This window comes from Chaetura pelagica, unplaced genomic scaffold, assembly GCF_000747805.2.
Source record: "Chaetura pelagica isolate M959 unplaced genomic scaffold, ChaPel_1.0 scaffold65, whole genome shotgun sequence".
Lineage (NCBI taxonomy): Eukaryota > Metazoa > Chordata > Aves > Apodiformes > Apodidae > Chaetura > Chaetura pelagica.
Window position 1 is genome coordinate 4,115,573 of NW_009953386.1, and position 20,480 is coordinate 4,136,052.

The 20,480-nt window shown below is 38.9% G+C and overlaps 1 protein-coding gene across 1 annotated transcript in view; it reads left to right on the forward strand.

Annotated features, from left to right (window-relative positions):
* Positions 1 to 5,503: 5,503 nt before the first annotated feature.
* The window catches only part of NME7 (NME/NM23 family member 7), a 76,535-nt gene continuing 61,558 nt past the window's right edge, over positions 5,504 to 20,480 (forward strand). The window contains exons 1-4 of the mRNA XM_009998275.1: positions 5,504 to 5,593; positions 10,237 to 10,344; positions 13,726 to 13,892; positions 18,838 to 18,948. Of these exons, the coding sequence (XP_009996577.1) occupies positions 5,504 to 5,593; positions 10,237 to 10,344; positions 13,726 to 13,892; positions 18,838 to 18,948 (476 nt within the window). The remainder of the gene's footprint in view (positions 5,594 to 10,236; positions 10,345 to 13,725; positions 13,893 to 18,837; positions 18,949 to 20,480) is intronic.

The following is a 20,480-nucleotide window of genomic DNA, read 5'->3' on the forward strand; positions in this document are numbered from 1 at the left end:
TAGAATTAATATTTGACACAATCTAAGAAAAAGTAGTATTTAATGTCAAAGTTTGGTTAAACAGTAGTGCAGACAAAATGCTTGCTCTAAGTGCCCACAGCAGTAAATAAGAAACGTGTCAGCAGAGTTGTTTGTCAGCTTCATGGGATTGCAAATTGTTACTTGATTGTTGTCAGCTCTGTCTGTTAAAGGTAGATGAAGCATGTATGGTCTTTAGAGCATTCACACCAACTCCTGAGTGCTAATGCTCTTGATATTGACTGGCTGAAGGACCCTCTGTCCTTTAGTTGTGATTCCAAGGCAACCAACTGGTTCTTGTTAAAAATGCTTTTCAGAGGATTATTATGAGTTGAGATAATCTGAAGATACTGTAGGCATTATATTATTTTGTAGTGCTGTTGACAGCTCTGGTTCAGGATTTGTAGGTGCTTCTTTCAAACAGCTACTTCCAGCTGCTCATAACTCTCTGAAATTTTAATCATTCTGCTTGAAATTTTCCAGACAGATTCTGCTGGAGGTTTAAAATTAATGGAAGGCTTGTATATGGGGGAAAAATATAAAAACATTATAGAATGCTAATTAGAAACATAAAAATTCGGTCATCTGAAGAGCTTTAGTTCTGAAAAGCTTGGAAACTGAAATCTGATTTTTTTCCAGATGACCAGTCTCTACAAAAGAAGACTGTGGGGTCTTCTTTTAGAAAACTACCTTTGGGTATTGCCATCACTTTTATTGTTGGGCTAAGTTTTGAGCCTTTCAAAGAAGTTTTTCCTTTAAGTACAATATAGGTTGGATCATGTCATGGATATGCACAGGTAGCTCAGTGTATGTGTAGGCCTATTTCCCTTCCTGGGTTCACATGCAGACACTAACCTCATAGGTCCAAGTCAGAGACCAAGTGTTTAGCAGGTGACTGTGGCAGCTTTAGTTCTGCCACTACTGGCTGATGAGGTGAAAAGCACCAAAACTTAGTGCTGAAATATAGTTGTGTGAGATGGTTTGTGTGACAAAGGCTGTTCTGAGTCAGAAAGAAAAGCTTCTATAGGTGTGTTGGGGATAAAAGGACAACTAAGGAAAATGTAGGACCTCTCCTGAAGGAAATGGGAGACCTAGTTACACAGGATATTGAGAAGGGTGAGGTTCTCAATGACTTCTTTGCCTCAGTCTTCTCTGGCAACTGTTTCAATCTCATTTCAAAGGCCACAGCAGGTGAAAGCAGGGATTAGGAGAATGAAGCACCCCCACTATAAGAGCAGGTTTATGGCCATCTAAAGAACCTGAAGGTGCACAAGTCTGTTGGACCTGATGGGGTCCATCTGCAGGTCCTGAGGGAGCTGGCAGATGCAGTTGCCAAGCCTCAGTCCCTCATATTTGAGAGGTCATGGCAGTCTGGTGGAGCTGCATCAAAAGAAGTGTGGCCAGCAGGTGACTCTGCCTCTCTACTCTGCTCTGGTAAGACTCCAGTACTAATCTGGAGTACTGCTTACAGTTCTGGTGCCCTCAGCACAGGAAAGACATGGAGCTATTGGAGAGGGTCCAGAGAAGGGCCGTGAAGATGATCAAAGGCCTGGAGCACCTCTCCTGTGAAGACAGTCTGAGGAATTTGGGGCTATTCAGCCTGGAGAAGAGAAGGCTCCAGAAAGACCTTTTAGCGGCCTTCCAGTACCTGAAGGGGTCCTGCAGGAAAGCTGGGGAGGGGCTTTTCACTAGAGAGGGCAGTGATAGGACAAGGAGTAATGATTTTAAACTGGGAGAGGGGAGATTTAGGTTAGATATTAGGAAGAAATTCTTCACCGTGAGAGTAGTAAGACACTGGGATAGGTTGCCTAGGGAGGTTGTGGAAGCCCCCTTCCTGGAGGTGATTAAGGCCAGGTTGGATGAGGCTTTATGCAGCCTGGTCTAGTGTGAGATTTCCTTGCTCATAGCAGGGAGGTTGGAACCTGATGATATTTTAAGGTCCCTTCCAACCTTAACCATTCTATGATTCTGCACTGAGATCCCTGTCCACAAGGAAAATTGTTAGTGCTACAGGGACAGAAGTATCCCCATGTTACTTAGCAACAGATGGTCCAGGCAGCAATAGCCGTATCAACATATAGTCCCAAAAGGCATCTGAGAAGCCTAGGTGCCAGTAACATTTGGAGTCAGGTAACTGTGGATCTAAAAGAAGTAGCACCTATTTACAGCAAGGTAAGTGTTGTAAATGTAAAATTGTGTCTGACCCAATGGATTTCCAAAGATGATTAAGCATTTTATCCAATACTTAATTAATTTAAAATGTTTGTATAGAATTTGTGTGAATTTGCAATAGGCAGAATTTGCTTTCTACAAGGGGAGGATAAAAAGAAATATGGTTGCAACATTCACCACTGAGCTTCTAGATATTATGTTTAGATTGAGACTTGTCTATAGTCAAGACACTGTCATGAAAATTGCAGTTACCAGATATTTCTCCATTTGAAAAGTGATCTTTTGATTTTCTTATACTATTTTTTTTCTTTTTGACTAAAGAAAATCCTGTTGAGAAAGTGGTGGGAAGTCCAACAGCAGCAAGGAGGATGAAAAATTTGAGTTCTAAAAATGATACCAGCTCATGTGTCAGAAACATGAATAGAAGAGGAGGAGGAAAATGAGTTTTAAGAGACAGAGATAATTAAGTCCTCTATCTACATAGTGTTGTGGATTTAAGTTTTGCCTGGAAGATATCCTGTATTACAGGAACTGTGAAGGTTGAAGATGGGTTGAATAACACAACTTAATAAGCATGCACTGCTGAGGATTCGTTTCAGGATTTAAGGGGCATTACAGTGCTGAAAATGAAGGTGCTTTCTGTCACTCAGAATGGTATTTGTTAAATACCACTGGTATGTCTGAATTCTCTTGTCTCTTGCAAAATCGTCACTAAGATTTAATGGCTTAGCAGGGTTACAACATCTGTGGATAAGGGAAGAGCAAGAGATGTCGTCTACCTGGAAGTGTGCAAAGCATTTGACACTGTCCCATGTGACATCTTTGTCTCTAAATTGAAGTGACGTGGACTTGATGGATGGACCACTCAGTGGATAATTGGCTGGATGGTCACACTGAAAGAGTTGTGGTCAATAGCTTTGATGCCCAAATGGAGACAAGTGACCAGTGGTCAGTACTGGGCCTAGTGCTGTTTACTGTCTTTGTTGGCAACATGGAACTGAGTGCACACTCAGCAAGTTTGCTGAATATGCCTGTGTGATGAGGCTGAGATGCTGGACAGGAGGGCTGCCATTCAGAGGGAGCTTGACAGGCTGGAGAGGTGGGCCCATGCCAACCTTATGAAGTTCAACAAGGCCAAGTGCAAGGTCCTGCACCTGGGTCAGGGCAATCCCAAGCACAAACACAGGCTGGGTGGAGAATAGATTGAGAGCAGTCCTGAGGAGAAGGACTTGGGAGTGTTGGTGGATGAGAAGCTCAGCATGAGCCGGCAATGTACACTTGCAGCCCAGAAAGCCACCCGTGTCCTGGCTGCATCAAAAGAAGCGTGGCCAGCAGGTCAAGGGAGATGATTCTCCTCCTCTACTCTGCCCTCATGGGACTCCACCTGGAGTACTGTGTCCATTTCTGAAGTCCCCAACACAGGAAGGACATGGAGCTCTTGGAGCAAGTCCAGCGGAGGGTTACAAAAATTATCAAAGGGCTGGAGCACCTCTCCTATGAAGACAGGCTGAGAGAGTTGGAGTTGTTCAGACTAGGGAAGAGAAGGCTTCAGGGAGACCTTATAGCTGCCTTCCATTACCTGAAGAGGGCTTGCATGAAATCTGGAGTGGGATTTTTTATAAGGGCATGCAGCAATAGAACAAGGGGGAATAGCTTTAAACTGGAAAAGGGGAGATTTAAGTTGAACATTAGGAATAAATTCTTTAGTGTGGGGGTGGTGACACACTGGCACAGGTTGCCAGGGAATGTTATGGGTCATCCCTCAAAGTGTTGAAAACTAGGTTGGATGGGGCTCTGAGCAACCTGGTCTGGTCTAGTGGGAGGTGTTGCTGCCCATGCAGAGGGGTTGGAACTAGATGTTCTTGAAGGTCCCTTTTAACCCAAACCTATTCTATACTTCTGCACTTTTTGTTCTTCCCTTTTCTTTCACAAATGGATTTTTTTAAAAAAAATAATTATTGATGATGGAAAATTAGTTAAGTATGCAAGTAGCATTTTTTTATACCGCTCCTTTCAGCCTCTTTACCTCAGAAGACCAAAATTTGTGTGATCACAGGCTGCTTGTATGGGTATGACCACTATCTTATGTCTTACGTTCCACTCCCTTCCAGTGAGTTTGAAATGTACTGACAAATTTCAGTCAGATTTGGCAGAGGTATTAATGATGTTCCTCCAGCTTTCATGAGAATGGGAGAGGGAAGAAACCCTTTAAGGCATTTTTAAAGAAAGACCTCAGTGTTGAGTTCGATCCTAGTTCAATCCTAGAGAATCCAGGTGGTTATGAGCCTTTATTCAATGCTTAAACTGAAGAGAGGCTGTGGTGAAAAGAGTCAGGGATGAGAAACCTGAGTATAGAGAACCATGCCTCATTATTTCTTGTGCTTGCAGAAGTACTTGTCATTTAATGATAAGGGGTCCTAAAGAAAGGCAGCGAATAAGTGGTTGGGAAATGTATTTAAGATTGTTGTCTATTTTAGTTAAACACACTGTTCTTCTCATTCAGTCGGACTGAAGAGCATACAGTGCTTGAAAACTACAAAGACAGACATGTTTGATGAAAAAGCAAGTGGTTTGTCCAGTGATAAAGGACACCATCCATTTTACTAACTGTTCTTTGTTCTCTGAGATGCATCTCGCTGTAGCAGTCCAGGCATATATTGCATAAAAGGAAGTTAAGCCATCTATTTTGTATAAGCTAGAACTGGTTTAGAGCATGGCAAGTCCTCCCATAATAAGTTATTCCTTATAGGTGGAGAGAAGGAGGCACAAAATATTGACTTGTCCGAGATTGCACAGAAGTCCATGAAGAGCTGGGAACACAGGAATCCCAATCCCATCTTCTATTTTCCATCAACTTTTCTTTAGCAGTCCAATAAGTTGTTTGTGATTCCTGCAACTCCCTCACCCCACCCCTCAGGTGAAATTTGATTGCACAAATGGAGTATGGAAGCTTTAAATATTTTGACATCTACTAATGTAATTGAACTTGACAAGTTCTGTGTGATGTCCTGACTTCAGCATTTTATGTAGAATTCCAATTGGTTTAAGTGGTTCGGATTTTTCTTTTTGAGCTCTATAGATTTATCTGCAGCGGACTGTCATATTTTAAGATGTCCTTGCATGAAAGAAAAGCAATTCTAACCCACTGGTTGTGACAATCTTTATATCTAATTGAAGTTACATTTTTTGTATGATGTTCTAAATTCACAAGCACTCAGTGCTACTTGGAAAGCTGGGTGTACTGCCGGGCCTGTGGTTCCCCAGATAGATGCATCTAAAAGCATTCAGCTGAAAATAAAGCAAAGCGAGCGGCATGTCAGAATGGGAGAACAGGAAAACTAATAACAATGAACTGCTTAAAGCAATCATAGTGTTTCTGGAGCTCTTAAAAGTGGGTGATACTGTGAGAATGCTTACCTTACATGACCTGCTGGGGGAGTTAAAAGACTGTGAGTAGCTCCTTTGCAGACAGGGGGGATAGATCTGACTGAAATTCGTGACTCTTGCTCCTCAGACTAGGAGTTCATTGGTGACTTTCTTTTCATTTCATTTGTGCTGAAGCCCTCTGGCGGTAGAGTTAAATCTGAAGTGGTGATTGATCTGGAAGATGAGTGATGAGTGATTTCTGAGCTTTGAGAAAGTGTTCTAAATAATTCATAACAGCACTTAGGTACCTGCTGTTAGAGATTGATCATACCCTCTACACCAATAACTTCTGGACCCAGTTCTGGCAATAATGTTCTTGATGAAGGCAGGTGGTCAGTCCCCCGCTTCAAGCCCACTGTCTGAAGAACGTGAGGCCAACATCTGTCTAAGGAATGCACACTAGGATGGCTCTGCACACATCAGAAACATTTATTGAAATAAAGCTGAATTTTAAAAAAATGAAATTTTGTACTTAATTCTGAACATGTTGGGGGAAGCAGTCATTCTTAGCTAGCATAGGACTAAGTTCTAGAAGCTAAATCTGAGCATTTATGAAAGAACTGTAGTCACAAGAAACTGCTGTAGAAGGAAATGGTTTATCTGGAATGTAGCTGCACCTGCACCTTAGACAGATGTGTATTCACACATACTAATATAAATAAAAAAGCATAAGCTAGCAAAACTTACACATGCATCAAAATGTTTTCCCATGCAGCTTGTAAGAGGAGGAAGATAGAAAAAGATTATTATTTCCATACTCACAGTCGGTGAACTCTTGACATCGCAGAATTCAATGGCCCTAGATTTTTCTGTAGAAAGGCGCTGTAAAAATTGAGCTAAAGACAGCTACCCTAAAACTATCAGTATGTGAATACAAACTGCACAGTCGCTGCTGGGTTTTTTTTTTTTTAATGCTGGTAGTTTTTCCACTGATGTGAAAAGTTACAAAAAATTATTTCTCCCCCATTAGATATTGCTTGGTCAATTAGTAGTCATGAGAGCAGGGGCTGTATGTGATTTTAATGAAGGCATGGTACAGAAATGAGTGGAAACTAATGCTTTAAAGCAAGAATTTCTGAGTTATAATGGTACTTAGAGATTGGCTTGATTTGTTCACTTGAGCTGCTCACAGTGATGTGATTTCACTGGTGAATTACGTGTTCAGCCATTTCCTGGGGCAATGAGGTGCCAGGACCCTCTGGCCAGGGGCTGTGAAATCTCCATTCAGGACTCTGCACTGATCTGAAGCAGGGTGGTGTATTGAACATCATACCACCTGACAGGTCATCGCTGAGCTCTAATCACTCTGCCCTGGACAATTATCTTCTTCTTGAGTTTCCTATGTTAGGAGATTGAAGAGAAGCCAAGGATGAAACGTAATGTGTCTCCCATAGTACTTTTTCATATTTGAGACTCCTTTCTACATTGCAGTCTAGGGCACACTAGTGAAATGTATGTAAGAAAGTTGTTTGCTGTACCAGTTCAGTTGATTTAGCAGTAAATTGATTGAAAGTAAGTGATCAGGAAAGGTAGTTTCAGGGGTATGAGGACTTAAAATTGTATTGCAATCCTTACAATATGTGGTGGGAAGTGGAAATTTTTTTTGTGTTGGGTTTTTGCCTTCAAAATCCTACTTCTGCATTAAATAAGTAAATAAAGGTCCCAGATCTCATTTAGAAAGATGTGTTATGAGCTTAATATGTACTAATTTTTTAAACTTATGATTTTAAATTGGTTGGTGCTTTTGGTGGCTTGGGGTGGCAGTTTTACGGTGATGCCTGGCAAGGGCTCACCAGAAGATGTTCATATTACTCCATGTCATGACTGTATTCTGGATTGTCTTCAATCTGTTTTAAGGCTATATGCATGAATCTGTGAGAGTAAAACTGGGGTCCTGCTATGTTTTACGTTGTACTTTACAGGGTCTTCAGCTTGCTTTTAATATTGAATTTCTTCACTTTTCAGTGTGCTACTCTGAAACAGTCTGCCTGTTTGCAAACATAATCCATATCCAATTATTTTTACAATGTTTCCCATAAGCTCTTAAGTTTTCTTCTGATATTGCTCTCTGCATTTATAAATATTTATTGTGATAATTTAGTGTCCATAAAGCAGAGAAAAGTCTAGTTACGGGCCATGAGACCCTTTACAGACTTTGTTTTGGTTGTTTTAGGAAACTTAGCTTTTTATACTTTCCAGATACAAAATAATTATAAATTCAAGCTTTCCTGCTTACTGATAACATTACTGGGCATTTGAGGGTTAGCTCTCTGGTGTTTTTCAAGTCTTAAGTAGCATTTGTTACCTTGCCTTTGCTTACAATACTAAAAGAAGATAATACAGAATGGTCATTTTTGCCATTCAGCTGAGTTAGAAGCAGTGGTCAGCATATTTTACGGAATAAAAAAATTTTGAATAGCTCAGACATTGAGTGAGATCTTATAAAATTAATTTCAAATGGATCTTAAAACCAAGGTTGTGTTAAAAGAAAAAAACAGATAATTTTCAAGCCAAACAATGTAGTTTCTCACTGTAAACATGAAGGTGCCAATGACTGATGCTGGTAGCCAAGTGAAAAGACTCATTATGCTTTCTTTGCTTGTTTACATAAATACATTACTTCCCCAAGATGCGTAATGATTTGGAAATTCCAGAAGTTTTGCTTAAATGGAAATCAGTAGCTTCTCTTGCAACTGCTACCTAAAAAATGTAGTTGAAAGTGATGCTACAGTATGAAATAAATAGCATAAAATAATGCAATTATATATGTCTTCATGTTATGAGGAGGTATTTACTAAGGATAAATACTAAGGTATTTACTTTTTTTATTTCATGCATCACTAGTCAACTTCTGGAGGTAGTACTCTACCAACAGAACTGTTTTTCTTTTTAGACAACCTCTTTGGTAGATAACTCCTTCCCTATAACATCCATCCTTGACAAGATGATGGTCAAATTAATCAATCAAATGTCTTGTCTTCCAGCAGTTTAAATGTATTTAAGACCAAGGTTGAAATCAGTTATTTATGATTGCCTGCCAGCTGTTCTTAATGCTTATTGCCAACGACATGCCTATATAGAAAAGTTAAGGTTGAGTTTTGACATAAGAAAGCATTTGTTTTAGCTTATATATCTCCAGAATGATGGCAGTAGGAATGAAGACACAAGCATGTGTGGCTCAAGTATGGACCGGAAACTAGGGTAAACCTGGGGTACTGTAAGGGCTGACAGGAGGTGGGGCACTTGCTGTGCTGCTTTTAACTGAGCAGGTACAGGTATTCATCACATTGTAAAATTCTGAAATTGTTCTTCATTATCTCATTCTTTTTTGCTGCTGCTTGTATTAGGACTTCAGCCTGCAAAAGCACTTAATTCTAAATCAGTTTTAAGATGAAGATGCTGAAAGAAAAAGTGCACTGACAACAAAAGCAAGATCACTGTTCTTGTTTTGGGTTTTTTGTTTGTTTTGGTTTGTCTTGGTTTTATTTAGGCTTGGGTTTTTTTTAAATGTCTGTATGTCTGTAGGCTTGCACTCATGAGGAAAAAGATGATTTTTTTTTTTCCTGCTAGTGTTCCAGAATAGTCATGGAAGCCCATGGGAATTCTTTCTGTCCTGTTGCTTCCTGGGCAGTCTTTGAAAGAACTGAAATGCCGCTGCTTTCTAAAATCTGAAGCATTAAAAAGGCCTACAGGGCTTCAACTGGAACTTCCAGTGATACCTAGAGTTTTAAGATGTGTAACAAGAGTACAAATAACCCTAAAGAGTGGAAGCTTGTGCCAAGACCATGCTTATCCTCAGGAGCACCCATCACCCTTAGAGGAGGTGTGGAAACTAAAAAAGTAGAGCTTCATCGAACAGCTCTCAAATAACTCAAGTTGCAGTATCAATAGCCAAAACATATACCATTAAGAGGTGCTAGAACTGCATGTCCACATGCATTGCATGGCCTTTGTGCTTCTTTCCTATAGAGGGTTATCCTCCTTTGAATGATAAGGAATGGAGAGAAACTATGGTTGTAGCTATATTTTTAGAATTATTGCAGTCCAGCTTTCTTGTCACACTCCTTAGGGGTAACAAATGAGTTGTAAATGAAATCGGGCTACTTATGTTTATGTAAATTTCAGGAAGTAGTAATGAATCAAACTAATGTCCTTGATTTGAATATGTTTATATTATCATTAATACAAGCTCAGATATGAGTGCTCAGGAAGAGGAAAGTGTTTTCTTGTAGGATGTGTAAAAAATGTGTTAAGATTCTGTAATTTAGTTTTGAGCAGACATGTTCTTTTTAACAAATGAAAGTAAATCAAATACTTTGACTTAAGAAGTCTAACAATGACTTCTACATCAGTCCACATTTTGTGAATGATGAAATCAGAGTAAGTTCTGAGATTGCCTGGAACACTGCTATGCTGTTTCCATCATACTTAAAAGATGATCACGAACAAGTGAAAAGATTTCATTAGCTGTGCTAAGCAGATGATGATGTACAAGCACATTTACTAGTGGTTTTTTTCATGTGTTTTTCTGATAACAAATGCAAGGACATTTTTTATTTTTGTGTTTTTATATATATCTGCTTTCTGTAATAGCTCTTTTCCCCCTTTTTCTTTTTCCAGAGTCAAGACGACAGGTTTGCTTTCACTGCTGAATGGTATGATCCAAATGCTTCACTATTTCGGCGTTATGAACTTCTGTATTATCCAAAAGATGGATCAGTAGAAATGGTAAGAATAAAATAATCTATTGTCATAAATGTAATATCCAGTTCAACAGTTTATAAAATGGCAAGCCACTGCCTATGCCTATACATTTTCTATATAAGGAGAATGTAATTTAAGAAGTATCTTGCTCTGTTTCTAAAACTAAAAGAAAGGCAGGAATACAATTTCACAGAGAAGCATGTGGAAGAGCTTCCATATTTATGTTTGGTTTTTTGTTTGTTAATTTTCTCTAAAAGCTCACTTTTCACAAATCCATTTTCATTCTGTTTCTGCCTGGGTTTCTGAACTGAAATTCAGCAGTGATGACTTACTGCTTGAGAAACATAAGTTGAAGCTGATTCCAAATAAGCTTCAGCTGGAATTCCAGAAGTCTCTGAAGAGTAAAATGTAAGTCTTCTCAAAGTAGAGGAAATGGTCAATTGCTCTTAATTAGGTTTTCATGGAAAGAAGGATGTTTCCCACAGGGGGATATGGATTTTTCTGTCTGTGGTGCTTGCACAGATCTTTCTGACTTGTGGTTCGTACAACTAATCCCCATTGTTTATTGGTAACAGGTTAAAACAAGCATTTTGTAGTAGCAGGCATATATATAAATATGTACTATGTACTGTAAGGATAGTTCTATTAAGCCAACTTGTAGGAATTTTTAGGAATGAGTGAATGGTTTGGACTAGTCTTTTCTAATTTTTAATGAAGACTTAAGGGTCTGAGAATAGCCTTGATTTGGATATTCACACTTAGTCATTTTGTTATACAATTTTAGTTTTCCAGCTATAAATATCAAATGCAGAAATAAGAAAGGTAGTGAAACCTGCCTTTTCTTAGCCAAGTACTGCTCATTGAAACCATCGTAACCCACCTGTGTGAGGAGATACACTTTGCACTTTGTCTGACAATCTCTTAAAAAAACCTCTGTCATATTGTTCTCCCTTTTGAGTTAGTTCTTTCTATGTTGCCTGTGTGTGCACAGTTATCAAAATGTGAGGATTTTTATTTTTCATTTCACAGAGATAGTTTAGCTAATCAGTCAGGAGCTGTAATAATCTTCCTACACAACCATGTGTAGGCTGGCAAAATTGTTGTTCATTTCACCTAAACGTCTCAAAACCAAGAGCTTTCAAAGTGTTCCTGAGCTTCGTAATGCATTCAGCATTAAATACCTATGACTTGGTAGACTTCTGTATTTTGCTTGTGTGCTCTTAGGTGAAGATAGTGTGGTCTGGGATCAAAAAGGAAAAATGCATGGAACAACCACTATAGAAAGAAAATCTCAAAATCTCAAAATATGAGACAGATTAAATGTAGGATTATCTTCTGGATTTTTATTTTTTTTTAATTTCTGCAGAATTTGGTGATTCTTTTTTATTGTCTAATTCTTCTGCATCTTTTGGTATCTTTCTGAGGAGATGACAGCCTGCTTTTAACTCTAATGTGTCTGAGGAGATGTAGGCATCTGAGGTAACGGATATGAGCCAGCTTCTCCCTGCTTATTGAGAAAGATGCTTCATTGCTTTTCCCGCCTCCCTGACGTTAAGCATCCTTTATCTCACATCTTAGCTGAGGGTGAAGCAGAGCTGTTGGAAGCTTGTGTTATGTGAAGTCCTCTGCTGTCCTTTTCTTTCTCAGTCCTTCATGTGTTGGTTCTTCTGAAGAAAAGTGACAGTGGGAATAATGACGCAAGTTTCCAGCTTGCTTTGCAGCTGGAAGAAGACAGCAGAAGTTTTTTTCCAAGGACAGTGAGCAGCTCTTATGATCAAACTTTTGACAGAGTTGCCCTGTTCTCTGAATTTTCCATAGTTAATGACTCTCTTTGGGAATTCTAAAAGGTTGAAAAACTTATCTTGGTACAGGAAGCTTCCTAAAAAGAGAAGAAAAACTTAAAAAATTACAGATTCTTAGCACTGAACTATTTTGTTTTGATTACTCCTCCAGGTACATGCGCAAGGGGGGAACAGTCTCAACAGTCTCACATTTCTTCTGCTGTGGCTTATCATTCACTTTATAAAAAAGTCAAACTGATCCAAAATTTCACTCTAAAGGAGAATTCTTTAGCAGAGGTCTATGCCTCTCCACCAATTTTATTTTCTGCTTGAGAAGAGAGAAGCAGCTCAGGGTGCCTTTCTAGCAACTGTTGGTGATATAACCAACAAAATGTTTGGCATTTTAGTCAAGATATTGAATAATTTGAATATGTTCAAATCAGTTAATAGGCTTCCTGACAAAGTCCAGGAAAAAACAAGTAGCTGAATTAAAATGATATTTTTTTTCAGCATGCTGTGATTTCATTCCCTACCACACTGCAATAGAGGACACTTAGTAGGAGCACAGATGAGGCACTGAAGACATTTTGGCACAGAATGATTCTTCCTTATAATCCTGCCTCAGCAGACGGAAGTATCAAAATAATGTATATTCCCTGATCTGCGAAGTTTTTACTGTAGTGGGAAGACTTAAAATTCTTCTAGCCTTCTAACAGGAGAGAAATGTATTCATACATTTCAGAACATGAAGGGAGCGTGTAATTTTGGTCTTAATTTTTTTTTCTCAAAAATTTATGGTAATTATGTTCTTTATTTAAATACTATTCTAGTCAATATACCTGTATGGGAGGACAGTACATGTAATTCAAGACAGAGAAGGGAAGGTTGGGCCTGAGGAAGACAAAGCTCTTCCTTCCATAGAATTCCACTTTCCCAGGAAACTGAAGGCATTTGTATTATCTAAATGCAGTGAAGAAACTGTTCAGCAGTCTGCCCTTTGTGCTTTGCCAGGCCACCTCAAAAAGTACACATTAACATTTGGCTTCTTGCTTGGAATGATGATGTATGACTGAGTTATCTTGACAGGCTTTTGAGCTTACAGCTCCAGGCAGTGAGAGTGTCTCAGCCTAGTGTTGCATTCATCCATCCGTCCCTAATTCTGAGTCTTAGGCAGTTAAACAAAGCATAGTATCATTGGAACGATGCCCTGGAGAAGTGACACTGCCACAGTGTGTATCTTGATCGTTCCTGGTGTGAACCATTGGTCTGTGAAACAGCAGAGATCTGCTAGTGGAGCTCTTGGTGAGACTGGGCAGAGGTATCCACTAGGCACCTGAATCATTTATCACAGCTTGAGTCAGCACAAGCAAATGATAAAATAAAAAATGCAAAGATAGCTGTCAGCCTAAGACTATTTAAATGGAATAAATTTGTAACTGTGGTTTAGTCTTCTAAATGTTCCTGGTACACCTGCAAGTTGAAAGGTTTAGGAATTAAATCAATATAGTGGTCAGATTCAATCCCACAGCACTATGGAAATTTCTGAAGGTAGCGTAAAAATTATGTTGAGTTTGCCTGCTGGTTAAATCTCTTGCTATGGTAGATTTCAATCTTTTCTCTGCAGTATGATGTGAAGAACCATCGCACCTTTCTGAAGCGCACAAAGTATGAGAGCTTACACCTTGAGGATTTATTTGTGGGCAACAAAATCACAGTTTTTTCCCGTCATCTGACCTTAGTGGACTATGGGGATCAATATACAGCCCGCAAGCTGGGGAGCCGCACAGAGAGGTAAGAAAGCAAATTTAAAAAAATTATCCTTTGTGATTGGATTTTCAAAATAGTTGTTCTTTGCTGGAAATGAGGTAAGTTTTCTGTACTATGGAAAAAGGAAGTGTGAAGTGATCTGGCACACTGGTAGCCAGAGGGAAGCACAGTGGTCCCTGCTCACAAGCCCACAGGTGAACTCATGACAGCCATTGTTACCTGATAAATCTTCAAGGCCAGCTTCTCCATGGTGTCAACTACTGCCTCCTCTAGGTCTCTAAAAAGAGAAGAGAGGGAGGAGGACAACAGTGTGTCCTGTTCAGCTTTGTTACTCCCCTGGGGCAGGCAGCAGTAGCATTCTTGTTATTTGTGAATTCTCTGGGGGCAGAATTGTTACGGTAGCACTGATGTGTGCTGGGCTCAAAAGTCCTGAATCCTGTGAGACTAGCAGCTGTCTCTCTGGGGTTTTGTTCAGAAGCCTAGTGCCTTACCAATCAGACCTACTCTGTGTTAGTAACTGGCAACTGTAGCATCAGGAGCGAGGGAGTCCCAGTCCTGTTCTTCATTGTTTTTCCTACTATGGAGGATTTTTTCTGAGATTTTTTTCAGCATCTCACAAACTCTGTATTCATGAGGACAGGAAGTATAGAGAGAGAATGCCAATAAAACCTATAGACTTGTTTGTTAAGACATTTTATAATGACAATAAGATTAATTTACATGGGATTTAAATCTGGTTTGACTTCAGTGAAGGTAATCTCTGAGTTTGCAAATTAGTAAATTTTGATAATTTGGTCCAGTTTTATTTTTAAAGAGCATAGGCTGTGTTCTTGGGCATGATGTTCTAGTGAACCCTATTTGCCTACTTTCTTGCTCCCTCCCACTAACTGGGTGTATTTGGACCTCTTCTTGGAGAGTTATAAACAACCAGACATACAAGAAATGTTGCAAGTTCTAACATACATCTTTGTCTTAACCTCACAAAAACATGGAAATGACTGTGACACTATATTTCCAGAAGTTCTCCTGGTACTTTTTCTCCAAAATGGGTTTGAGAATGGTGGAAGAATAGCAAAGAAGGTGGAGAACACCACAGGATGGCTTCTGAATATGTGGCTACTCTCACTGTTCCTCAGTGGAGCCTTGAGTAGATTACATGTCTTGTTTACGGTCTTTATATAAATACAACTTTTTATAATTATTTTCTGCTCTGCCTAAACTAGCATCAGCCTTAGTGCTGATGCGTTTATACCAAGAAAAGGCAGCCTGTGATAAAATAACATTCTCTTCTTGTAAGGGAAGTTGCCACCTGTACAGCAGCACTGTAGTTGTGTCAATGAAGTGGTCGTTGGGGGGAGTGAGTTTTTTTGCTGCTCTACAAAAAGAAGGAAGGGAATTTATGACATGTCAGCTGTTTGGAAAACATTTTAGCAATGTTGGCTGAAAGATAACATAGATACACAAGTGGTGTTACATATTCAGAATAGCCCAAAGGAACACAGTGAAAGGTGTCTTCAACAGGCGAGACATCCATAAAATCCAGTCTCCACAGAAGCTTTCACTAGGTAAACAGCATTATATTAAGAGTCCTTGGGCAAAACAGTTGCATATGAGGTATTTGTCTTTTTGGCTTGGTCCTAGCAGGCTTTACAGTAGTTACTAGTTAAATATATGTAGTAACATTTCTGCAACATGCAATAATTCCTAAAATAATCTGTAGCTGGAATTCTAATTATAGTTCTAAGGATGTTGTATGACACAGAATGTTTGGCTGTCTTTTACTTGCCTTTGTGCTGTACAGGACTATTTGCAGTTTAGTTTGACTTTGGAAATACTTTGATTACTGAATATGTATGCAGACAGGCTTGTCAAAGGCCTTTGAGAGAGACTGAGGAATATAAATGAATAATCTTGGACATTTTGAATTGGACACCTTTGTTTGTAAAACAAGCTAATGTAACTCCAGGTACATGAATTACAGAACAGATATGTAAAAAGAGGCTAGATTTGCATAGGCCCTTTCTTGAATAAGACTCAATTTATTATGACAGAATTATGGAGTTTCAATTTCTACACCTGTTCTTCTTCTGTCTTGGGTCAGTTTTAAAATATAGTCATATTTGAGTATTCTTCTTACCTGCTTCCCTCCCAGCACATTATAAGGAAACCGTCACAGTGGCTAAAATGCATAAATAAGAATAAGCTTATCTACAGTTTACCACTTATGTGGTCACTGGCATGGGACAGGCATTTCTGTTTCTGTAGTCTTTCACTTGTAATCCTGGGTGATTGTAACCTGAGGTAAACAGCTGTCTGACTGATGTGTCCTGTGTAAGTATGCTATTCTTAGAGTCAATTAATATAACTGGTTTTGAAAATGCTGTTAGCTTGTGCCTCAGGCAGAAAGATTTAAATTATTTTTTATTGGATATGTTATTCTTACACTTCCAGTTATTGATGTAAGAAGTGTTTTTTATTCCCCTACAAGACATAAGCTACTGTAATGCAATAGTTGTATTATTAGAAATAAGTGGATCTCACAAGCATAGCCACGGCATGCATTGTGCACCATTTCTTTGATCAGTGCCCATCTCCTGTTGTTTCACTGCTGGAGTACTGCCCTACTCAAGCTTACATTTGCTTGAAAATGTAAGCAAATTAGCTTAGTTTTCATACATTCTCCTTTGTTTCTAGACATAAAACTGTTTAAAAAATGTACTTTGCAGACTTGTCAAATCACAAGAAACATTCGTAATTAAAACTAAAAATAGGGCACATAAATCAAAATCCAATCTCAGAAGCAGTCTTCAGCATCCTGAATTATACTTTTCTTATCTGCCATACCTCTGGGAAGCTCACACTGAAATGTTAAAGTTTATGTATTGGTTTAAGGGAAAAAAATAAGAGTTGCTCACTGCAGCTTATATTGATGTCTTGTAGTAAATTGCTTCATGATGCACTATTTCATTACATGTTATTAGGAATTACAGTTTTACTGGAAAACTTGAAATGAGAAAAGTAGGAGACAATTTATTTCTAGCATTAGCAGTCTCTAGCCTCTATAATAATGTAGAATCAAAAAAGCATTCCTCAAGGAAATGCAAACTGCACAGGAGATCTCGTTCCAGTGGTTTGATCCTTGCTGTTCATAGTAAACAACTGAGTTGGGAACCTCTTAACACCAGGATGCAGGTCATGCATTTTGTGACGGGTTGGTTACGTGTCATCAGTCCAGCCTATCCTCATGTGCCTTGATGCTTGTGGCACACCCTGTCATGTGGTAAACAATATGACAAAAAGAGGTGGAGCTGTGTGGGGAAGAGGGGAACAGGCGGTGGGCAGCAGGCTCCATGGACTATGCTGTGCTGGATGTTGGCCAGAGGTCAGCCTTTCCTGATCTAAAGACAGGGCTACATCAAGTTTTAGTTTACACTGCAATGGACTGAAGCATAGGTTGGTTGACTACTTTGATGCAGTTTCTGGCTACACCCTTAGACAATCAGTCTTCTTGTGTCATGTTTCCAAGCCTAAGCTGATCTGTGTGTATGAGCTTCCTGGTGCTTGAGGAAATAATCTGTTTCTGAGCTCTGAAGGTCATCTATATCTCTCCCTTAGTTTCAGATTAAATGTCACATACATGCAAATCTTCCTCTTTACATTTCCTGGTCCTAACACCTCCTCCCTTCATGTAGATTTTCTGTTAAATGGATTGTCTGTTCCCAAAGCATCTGTCAATCTGGGGTCACTTAAGGTTCAAAGTAAATGTAGTGGAAGTTCATCCATCTCCTCTAACCTCAGCATATTTGCCCTGGCTAGAATATATTGCTACTAATCTAAAGACTGCTTTTCGTGCTACACTGGTATATAAAATGAGAGATTTGCAATTATTTGCCTTTCATTTAGGAAAGTACTGCAATAAAAAAGTTCTGGTCTTCATGGTTGAGAACAGTGTAAAAGATGGAATTGTCAGAGACGTGGAGTTTCTGAGATACAGGCTTGAATAAATATCTTGATTTGTAAGCTGAGCACATTTGAAGCTGACTCACCACAAGATGAATGCAAATAGAAAATGCCATTTTACAGACCTTCTTTTTGTGCTTGTTATTTTTGATTAATAATATGTTTAGTGCTGATGGTGCACTCGGTGCTATGCAAAGCGCACTAATAAAACAGTCCCGGCCTTGGGGATGTACAGTATATAAAAAGATAATTATCAAGAAGACAGGATGTTCTTGGAAACAAAGATGTGGGGGAGAGTGTAGAGATTTTTGGATTGGTCTCCCTTAGAATATAGCTGTCAGTCAGTATAAGAGACGTAATACCTCCTCTGCCCTGCCAACCTTTTATTGTGTCTATTAACAGTGTCAGCCATTTGGCATGCAAATGTACCATGAAATGTTTGTACTGTACCAAGCACAGTAGGACCTTATTCTCACTGAGATCTCCAAATAATTTAAAAGTAATAATAAAACAATCATTTAACTTTGATTTCTACAGAAGAGGTATGTGTTTATGTAGTATTTTTAAATAGGGAATTTTAACAGCTTCATTTTTATGTATGTAATGGTTAACTTCAAAAAAAAAGGGATACATGAACAAATTGGTTGTACCCTAACCCAGAGCCATGAGTGAGGAGCTGTAAGGATACACACTAGCTAAGGGAGAAGTGTTTGAGAGTAAAGAGAGAAGCCAGTACATAATGACTGCTGGTGGAACACTGTGGGCTGACTTGGGTTAGAAAGCCAAGGAAATTATAATGTGCAAAGCTTGTTCTTATCACAATAATGTCTTGTGCTGGCATTCAAGAACAGCATGGAAATTGATGAGACACAGGGCTAGGGTGTTTGACTGTAGCAGAATTTCTCCCTTTGATAGGATGTTTTTTTCTCTGAATATAAACTCAACATGCATACCAAATGCTCTAAGGAAAGTAGTGGTGGCTGTATCTTTTTTTTTTTTTTTTCCCCAGAACACTGGCTTTGATTAAACCTGATGCAATACTCAAGATTGGAGAATTAATGGATATAATTATTAATGCAGGATTTACAATAACTAAGGCCAAAATGATGGTGCTTTCAAGGTAAGGAATTTTTAAGGTTCAGTCTATTGTATCTAAATATTATATTTGCAGTTAGGAATGTTCTCTGAAGCTATACTGTCTTGTTCCACACATCAAATCCGCCCCAGTGAGTAACAGAGGGAAGACTCATCTGTTCTATAATCATGTAGGTTTCTGAAAACATGTAGTGAATTAAGCTAACTTAAAAAGTTCTGTGCAAATGAGTATGAGTGATTAAATATAGAATGTCTCTGTATGAATCCAAGGTGACTACCATAGTTTTAGCAATTCAGCAGCGTTTGCTATTGAGATGTCTGTATGTCCTCACCTCATGTCTTACTAATACAAACCACATTGCTGATTATAAGAGTGTTGTTTTTGAAGTAGTTGGTTTGTTTTCTCTTAGTAAATCTGTTTGTAAAGTAAATCTTAATTTGTGCTCTCAGAACCCAAACTTGTTTGCTTTCTAATGACTGGAAGTCCCAAGCAAAGCAAGTGATCTGATGCTGTTGCAGGATTGGACAGATTTTACTCATGTATCTTCCTAATCCTCCCTAGCCTTTGCTGTTCTCTGCTTACCTCATTGAGCCACAAGAGTTTTAAAAAGGCTTACTGCAGAGGAGAGAAAACATAGTTTATCACAGAAGACCTCCCCAAAGTTACAGCACTAAGTCTCCATTGCTGCTTTGCCAAACTTGTTGAAAAGAAGAGCTATTTGTCTTACATAACACCATTTTAATGAGATCTTATGGTTTCTGTGTGAGGTCGGAAACAATTTTCCCTTACCTCAAAACCATCCTGGCATTTGAAATACTGATGAAGCAACTATGTGACTTCCTCCTCTTGTCTCTGCATTTACCTCTGGTGGTGTTTGGTAATACTTGTCCCAGATCCTGTCTCAAACTACTCCAGTTCATGAGTTCAATCAGGTTTCTAATGCTGATTTACAATTCACAATGTCTTTCAAGACAGCTTTTTTTGGCTTGCTCTCCTGCAATCTGAGAAATTTGATCCTCAAGTGTTGTGTTGGGTGGTTCTTTATTTCAGAATCTGTCTGAGAACTTGAAGAACTGTTGAGCCAAGTCACGTGCTTTAGAATTGACTCACACTGAAGGGAAGGAATTTTGAGACTTGAACTTTTATTGACCATTGCTACATAAAAAATCCTGGTTGTCTTGTATAATTTAAAATAGTTATTAATAACCACAAGATTGGACTGTGATACTTGATACTTTTCAAATAATGTCTTTAGGATTTGTGGTTTCTCTGTATACTCTGTTTCTTATTCCATTTTAAAACGATAGAAGTACATCTTTGACGAAGTCTTCTACCCTTAGATCTCTGCAGGCATGCTTGTTCAAACCAGCATCATCATCAGCTACTTTGAAGGGGTTATTACTGACATTTGTCTGGCAATCACTGTTAAGTAGATTCATGCCTTCTGTGAAAATTGAAGCCAAGATAAGAAAATGAGAGGAGGCACCTGCTTTGATAGGTCAGCTCTTTAGTCTCTTCATTTAATCATATGTCAGTTGAGTCTATTATTGCCAGAT